The 8379-nt window shown below is 34.8% G+C and overlaps 1 protein-coding gene across 1 annotated transcript; it reads right to left on the bottom strand.

Annotated features, from left to right (window-relative positions):
- Positions 1 to 263: 263 nt before the first annotated feature.
- On the bottom strand, positions 264 to 6209 carry LOC129891730 (uncharacterized). Its single transcript, XM_055967186.1, has 5 exons — positions 5961 to 6209; positions 3991 to 4416; positions 2644 to 3895; positions 2389 to 2535; positions 264 to 1233 (listed from the first exon to the last, which is right to left on the bottom strand). The coding sequence occupies exons 2-5, from the start codon at positions 4039 to 4041 to the stop codon at positions 623 to 625; spliced, it is 2061 nt and encodes a 686-aa protein (XP_055823161.1). The 5' UTR covers positions 4042 to 4416; positions 5961 to 6209; the 3' UTR covers positions 264 to 622.
- Positions 6210 to 8379: the final 2170 nt, after the last annotated feature.

The raw sequence follows: 8379 nt of genomic DNA, 5'->3' as shown, positions 1-8379 counted from the left end.
TAAAAGTCATTACATTATATGATATTTCGAGTTTGGTTCACACATTTATATTTAAGTATTTTTTTAAAAAATATAACAATACTATATTTGATCTCAGGAAAGGAGCATGGGTTTATGTGAACCCAGAAAAGATCCCCTAGATTCACCCCTAGTTAGGAGGGGATACTGTATACGCAACCTTGCCCTACCTTGTGAAGGTAGAAAGAAATTGCTTTTGATAGATCCCTCGGCTCAAGATAAAACAACCACACCTCAACATTCAATTTCCGAAACAGTGAACTTCTTATTTGTATCCAAAAATATACTTCAAGAAATTTGAAACTGTTATGGTACATCGCCTGCACATATGATATGAGGCTAGCAAATATACCACACAAATATATTGTCCTTAAAACACAATTCAATAAAGGTTAAATCATAGAACTGAAATCTGGATACCGGCAGGCACAGAGGCACAAGTCGACTGAAGTTCACAAGTGCGGGCTGCCTTGCTGATCTTCGCAGGGCAACTAAATCTAGAGGGATAGGGGGAAGGGACAGATTTTCCCTAATTACTATACTAGTTCAAACACTGAAACAGGAAGACCACATTAAAAGTATCTTAAGTTAAATACTGTGATCCTCAAATCACACCAAGAGTTCCCTCACTCCGGGTCCTGCGCATAGACAGGTCAGGTCTGAAGCTAAGAAGTTTGCTGCTGAAGTCATAGACCTGTTGCCGTGTAGTAGTTTTAGTTCCAATAGGGGGCAGGCGGGCGGTGGGTCTACTCTTGGATGGTTTTGTTGAGGTCACTTTTTGACTTTTACGACCATGGGTTGATAAAGATGATGCTTTGTGTGTGACAATACCATGGCTTGCCTTCCGCATAGGCTTGACAGGCTTGAGACCTCTATCGATCTGATGAGCTCCAATGGCTAATCTAGCAGATCTGTCTGCTGTGTCCTTCACCTTGACGGGTTTTCTGTTGAAGTAAATGAGGTTCGGAAGAAGGCTTTGGAGATTCTTTTTCAGTTGTTCATCACCAACATTCTTCTGGGCAGGGTTCCCTTCCAGGCTGATTGCTTGTAAAGAACCATAATTAGCTGCAAGTTGGCCCAAACATTTGGCTGTAGATATTTTGTTGAATCTCAAATCCAGGACATTCAATTTTAGGAGGCGATGAAGACCCTCAACCTCACTGATTTTATTCCCGGCTAGGTACAGCTCTTTCAAGGAAGAACATGAAGCAAGACCTACAGGCCAAATTGTCCATAGTAGAAGTAATTTAGTTCAATTACAATCTATTTAACTTATAATGATGATGAACATAGAGGGGAAAATCTGGATAAAGGAAAGAAAGGCAACTTAAAGCTAACATATGGAGAAATTATATTGCCTCTCAGCACCAACTTTGAATGGATATATTTGACTCGACACACTAGATAAGAATAGAGATGAACAATAGTACATTGTTATTCGTACTTAAGTGATAATGTACCACAGAGAAGAGGCCGTAAATTAGAGAATCTTTACCAACCTGAAAGGAAATTGAACTGTTTATTCTGAACCAGGTGATAATGAGTTCTGAGGGTTTCATTATTTAAAAAGAGGGTTAGTGACAGTCACTGACTTATGTTTTGAGTGTATTGATACAAAAATGAGGAGAACAAAACAACATATAGAAGGAAAAATCTAAATCCTATTACATATTTGGCTTGTTCTGTCGTATAATATGTACTGCTCTGTTCACTAGCAAAGTGGACAGCACTTTAGATGACCTGAAAAGGGATGGTTTGCACTAATTTGAGATGGAAGCAGTATATAGCTAGCTAGTAAGATATTAATTTAGCTTTATTAAGTTGAATTGCCAACTCTGACTACTGAGAGAATAAAGAAGATTTTAGTAAATGGATCAAAGCAGCACTTCTATGTTCTTTCTTTCACAAAAATGTATATTAATTGCAAGAACACTCTAAAGAAAAATAAATGTCAAGTCTTAAGAAAATCCACAAACAAAGATGATTTAGCAAAGAACCAACTAAGTCACACTATAAAGGTGGCTAAACTTGTAAGGCATTTTTCAGTTTAATATCCATACAGAGTGGCTACTGCCCCAGATCTGGGATGTTAAGCAAAACTTAGAGCAAACAAGACTTGTCAAGTTCATACGGATTATAGGTTTCTCCACTCATCATGATATTAGCAATTATTCCTTGAAGTTCCTCAAACTGCAAAGCATCCTTTCAAATGGAATATTTCTAAAAAAGTTGCATGTTCATTCACATAGATGAATAAAGAACTGTCTCTATCAACTTAATGACCAGTTATTAGGACATCAAGAGATAAATGGTGTCTACATCAAGGAAGTCTACCAACAATGTCATAGAGCATCCTGAAAAAAATCATACCATGTCCAATCCTTACTAGTCGATTGTAGCTCAGGTCAAGAACACGAAGTCGTGTAAGTTCACGCAATCCTTCAATAACTGAGATACTGTTCCTGGACAGATTCAGAACATGAAGCCCTCGAGGGAGAGCACCAGCAGTTATCCTCACTGGGGGAAAAATAGAAGCGAGAAAATAAACTGTCAGAGTTATGAAGACTTGGAGCAGAGGAAAAAGGTTAACTCAAGCCAGCGGAATAGAATGTATGAGATACAAACCTATGGAATTCCCAGATAAGTTAAGTGCTCTCAAACTCACAAAAGCACTGAGAAATGGAATCACAACCAACCCATGATTTATCATCTGAGCTGATGTGGCATTGGCACTCAATGAAGAGATATATTTCTTAATACTTTCTGCACCAGGTCTGACCTTACTATCCAACTTTGCAACAGGAGAAGCATCCAAGACAGCTTTACCTTTTTGAACTTCAGGACCATTCTCAGGAACAGAAAAGTCATCTGTTTCTTCAAATCTGCCACAATGCTGAAGGTCTGTAACCCACTCCTCAATACGTTTTGTCTTAAAATCATTGCCTGTCAGTTCATTCCACCGGCAAAACGTAGATTCTCCATTAGCATGCCTCTTCATGTTAACCTCATCCATCCCAGGTAATATCCAGTCTTTGGCTGAGCCAACATAGGTATATGTATCAAAGTTCTCATCCGGTGGGGTTTCATCATTACCTATTTCATTACTATGTAAACAATCTTCTTTTTCATGTCTCATTGCCTTGTTTGCTACCTCATCCACAAAATGTTCTTTCCTTCTTGCATCTAAAATATTCAAGTCCTCAGCAGATCTGGAGTGATGGAATTTACGGCTAAATTGTCGACCTGGGGAATGAATGTTAGGCAATGAACTTGATTTTACAATACAAGGAGAAGTACGTGGTGAACAGTCACCAGACTCATTTGCATTAGACAACTGAACCTCATAGTTCTCTTGTCCCTCTTTTTCTGACTCTTTTGCATCTCCAATGGAAGATATCAACTCATTGTTAGCCAAATTAGAGTTTACTTGAACAGAATCAGAGGGTCCAGCTGCGTGAAATAAATCAAGCAAGCTGATATCAAATTCCTTCCCACCATCTGCAGTTGCTGATCCGCATTGATCATCTGATTCATCACAAGAATATCTACCACTCTCATGCTCTGAGTTATTGCCGCTGGCAACTCTTCCTTCCAAATGCAAGCCACTACCCAAAGATAAACTCTTCCTCATCTGTGCACTGCTATATATTTTGACTTCACATTCAGTATTAGATTTGCTCTTTAATTCCTCAGATTTATAATCATGCTCTAAGCGAGAAGAATCTGAAGCATGACCCGCATAGTTTTCGAGAGCATCTCCATCCGCCGCACATGATGCACTAGTTGTGGACAAGTATGCAAAATCCTTCATGGCGTGATTCTGAGAACAATCTTCAAGTGTTTTATGCATTGCTTCAACAGATAATTGAACCGTTTTCTGATTATAGAGGAACATAGAATCAGCAACATTTTTAAATTATGCAAGAGAGGAAAAGTAATATGTTCATAACTACAAAATATTTATTTTCTAACCTTATGCCTGTGGGAATGGATGTGAGCTGGGAAGCATGAAAACTTAAACATCTTTAAAAAAGAAAAAAAATTGGGTTCACATGAGATCTAATCACTTTCGAGATATTGAAGAGCTCTAATATTCTAATATTTTTCTAAACTGGTAATCTGTAGAATTTCAGCAAAATAAGGTCACATGACTGAAGGACTTAGCACAGAGCAATCTTAGCCATAATCAAGTGTGAGCCCTGCTGAGACACGGCACAATCTCCAGATATGTGATGATCTTGATCTCCTCAAAACACATAGTAAAATCACCCCCTCGTTCTTGCCCCACACCCACTTAGAGGTGCGAGAGAAGCAGGAAGTTTTTATAGCGGCCAGACTGGAAGAAGATAGTCAAAATCTAAAAGAACCCAATGATTGCTACGCCTCAAAGCTACCAACCTGTTAATAAAGAAAAAGAAAAGCTGAAACTGCGATGAACAAAGGATTAAAATCAAGAAATGAGCAATATATCATGGCAGAAAATTCAAAATCAATACGGCATAATGAAATACGATATTTGATTATGTATACTACTTACAGAATCCTATTCCATTGCCCTTTAGTACTCAAAAATTCATTTAATAGACGCTAGGTTATATACCCTCAATCATTTTCGTTACAACAACATACATTGTAATTTCACAAGTGGGGTCAGGGGAGGGAGGAGTATACACAGAGCTTACCCCTACCTTGGCAGGTAGAGGTTGTTTTTGATAGCCCTCGGCACAAGGAACCCTCAATCATTTTCATTCCAATACAAAATAAAATAAAATGGAGTAGGACTTCACTAAGGCAGATATAAATCTAACCAGACTCAGATTCATAGAACATTGAATATGGTTCACTAAGGTAGTCATGTCTTGCCAGTATAATTCAAGATTGGTAACAAAACAGAGTTCAGCAAAAGAGATTGCCACATAAATTACCAAACGAGAGAGATTCTACATGTATTTTCTTCCAATAAAAATAATAATTAAATAACAGTACAAGACATGGACGCATTTAGCGCACTATGAAATCAAATAACAACCACATCCTATAAATTCTTCTAAGATCTCCAATTCAACTAATAGCAAAAGTTTGAATTGTATACCATGATTTTCCATATTAAATTACTAGACAACAACATCAAAGCTCAAGAAACATATCAATACAACATCAACAACTATTACTCCTACGCCTAAATCCCAAACTACTTGGGGTGGCTATATGAATCCTCAAAATCTTTTCTACTCCATTTTGACCAATTCTAATCCAGTTACCATCTATATCAAAATCCACACCTTCAAAATCATAAATTCTTCTAACATCTTCAATTCAAGTAATATCAAAAGTTTGAATTGTATACCCATGGTTTTCCCTATTAAATACTAGACAACAGCATCAAAGTGCAGGAAACATATCAATACACCATCAACAACTACTACTACGTCGTCTAAATCCCAAACAAGTTGGAATCCAATGAATCCTCAAAATTTATTCTACCCAATTGTGACCAATTCCAATCTAGTTAACATCTATAACAAAATCCAAACCTTCAAACTCATAAATTCTTCTAACATATTCAATTCAAGTAACAACAAAAGTTTGACTTGTATACCATAGTTTTCCAGATTAAATTACTAGCCAACAGCATCAAAGCCCAGGAAACAAATCAATACAACATCATCAACAACAACAACTACTATTACTACTACACCTAAATCCCAAACAAGTTGGAATCCGCTATACGAATCCTCAAAATCTATTCCACCCAATTTTGACCAATTTCAATCCAGTTAACATCTATAACAAAATCCACAACATCAAAAAACATAAAAACAAACAAACACCAATTCAGAAACTTCCATCAATCAAACTTTTCACAAAAAAACATATTTAATCCAACCAAAACAGAAAACAAAAAACCAACAGAAGGAAAACAAGATTTACAAAGAACTAACCTTCTACTAGCCAGCTTTACCTTTACGTATCTGAACTGAAAATTAACAAAAAAGGAACAATTTTTTTTAGTTTTTTTTTTTTTTTGAGGCTTTCAACGAGCAATAAGAAGAACAACAATAATGGCAGCAGCAACAACAACAACCCTACAACTAAATTGTGACAAAAAAAGTGTTTGGCTAAGAATTTATAGCTCCATTGAGCGGCACCTGATTTTTTTCAACAACTTTTTTTTTATTATTATTATTATTATTGTTGTTGTTGATTTAACAAATACGCTTTGAATATATTCTGTTCAATATTATACATCGGTAAGAAGAAAGAAAAAAAATCTATTTTTTTATTTTATTGACAACCACTAAAAATAGAATTTTGAGATAGGATTTTATGACCACTTATAAAAAGGATAGGAGTATTCCTCTAATTGTACGTGCTGTGATTTATTCAAATGTGACAGTTCAATTATAACCGTCGATTAGTCGGCTTGGTCGTTCGTAGCGACTTTTGACCTAATTAAAAGAACGCTTTGAAGCTAATTAAAGCCCAAATAATTATTATTTTAATTTTTGGTTCTATTATTGAAATTAAGTAATCTTTCACGCCGTTGCAATACTTGTCAACTATGTTTTCTAAAGAATTAATTTAATTAATCTTATTAGTTAAATTAGATTGAATTAAAATATTATTTAAATATTTAAAAATTATATTAAAAAAAGTATTATCAATTGAGATATTTTTCATATCAATATGTTTTAAAAAATTAGTACATCTTAAATTATTAATCAAAATTTGTATGTTTTGACTTTTGAAAAAATAAAACGTGATTAGTATTTTGAGAGGTGGAGAAATGTGATTTTAGATTTTGATAATTGATCTGATTATGTCATATTAGTTACTTATTTTGCTCCGTACAATGATTGTATTTATCTCATATTTGATTTCTAGAATTACTCCCTTCGTCCTATACTATTTTAGGATGTTTAACTGTAACGATTCTTTAGATCGTTTTGAGTATTGAGCTTTTTTATTTCATAAAAAATTCATTCCGTAAATTTTAATGGATATTTTAGACTATTCAATAACTATTGTTATTTAATTGAGGGATGAATTTAGATAACTTATTTAATTAATGAGCTAAAGTGATAATATATTTAATATCTTGTACCACTTGTTATATATTTATTAAAATAGTTAGTAGAACTATCATTTTTAGTATTTAATTAATTTGAGAAAGAAAAATAAAAGAAGAAAAAGAGAACAAGAGGACGAGAGACTTCACTGCGCCGGAAACAAAAACGAAGAGAGGTAATTCTGTGCAAGTTTTATATAGGAGCATAGGGTACTATTGCTATCAATGTATAATGAAAAGATTGATAAATGAATATAATATATATATATATATATATATATTATATTGTTATCATGTGTTGAACAGAAAGGAGGAGGAAAATTGAATTGGAAGATGCTATTCACGTGGGTCCTTGTCCATTTTGATTTTGTCTTTTCTTGAGGGTTTCATAATTTGTCTTACTTTTTTTATTATTGTTACATTATGATTTAAGTTGGTATATTAAGATAGAAAATTAAATGTTAGGTGTACTTTATTATATGATCATCACCATATCTATGGTATTGAAGGGATTTAGAGTTAATCCTAGGCTTGAGATTTAGGTAATTAATTAATTGTAGATTTTAGGATGAGTTTTTGGATCTAGACTAGACATATAAATAATATTGGTGTCTACGGACTAATTTACTTATAAATATTATATATTTGGTAGATTGGAAACGGTCTGAGGCATTGAAGAAAGGAAGGACATTGGTGGATTAGCTTGCTTTACTTCGGTTCTTCGGTTGAGGTAGGTTATGATTTTATTCTATATCATAGATAGACTCTTAATAGCGATTGATAGTCATTGGGTAATGTGTGAAGTTTGCTATGTATTTGGATCGGGTGTCACATTCCGACACGGTATATTTGGATCGGGTGTCACATTCGGACACGGTATATTTGGATCGGGTGTCACGTTCCGGCACGGTAATATTAAAGGAAACAAATGAAAATGACTTAATGTTACCCAATTTCCAATAACTCATTTTCCCAAAAAAGTGTGATGTGGAGGCCTGAGTCCTCATCTGTGATCTTGATATTGTTGACTGGTTATGTAATTGTTCATTGGTTGTCATCTATTAAGTGTTATGGTTGATTTCCCACTATTACTTTATGCTTATTAATTTCTATTTTGAGTCGGCCGATGATACTTACTCAGTACATGTTGTCCTGTACTGACCTCTACTTGTATCTTTCTTGTTTTATTTTGTGGAGTGCAGTGAGTGTTCCACCGACTTCGACTCGACCTCAGTTCTAGTCAGTCTCCAGTTCATCGGATTGCAGGGTGAGCTATCCTTCTAACTGGCGAT

This window comes from Solanum dulcamara, chromosome 6 (genome assembly GCF_947179165.1).
Source record: "Solanum dulcamara chromosome 6, daSolDulc1.2, whole genome shotgun sequence".
NCBI classification, from domain to species: domain Eukaryota; kingdom Viridiplantae; phylum Streptophyta; class Magnoliopsida; order Solanales; family Solanaceae; genus Solanum; species Solanum dulcamara.
The sequence above is the reverse complement of the archived record's forward strand: the minus strand, read 5'-3'. Positions and strand labels throughout refer to the sequence as shown.

Excerpts from the sequence above, each read along its gene's own strand:
- LOC129891730 (XM_055967186.1), bottom strand. The coding sequence starts at position 4,041 with ATGTTTAAGTTTTCATGCTTCCCAGCTCACATCCATTCCCACAGGCAT. Across the intron at positions 3,896-3,990 it reads TCCATTCCCACAGGCATAAG|AAAACGGTTCAATTATCTGT; the intron begins GTTAGAAAATAA and ends CTCTATAATCAG. Across the intron at positions 2,536-2,643 it reads CTTATCTGGGAATTCCATAG|TGAGGATAACTGCTGGTGCT; the intron begins GTTTGTATCTCA and ends TTTTTCCCCCAG.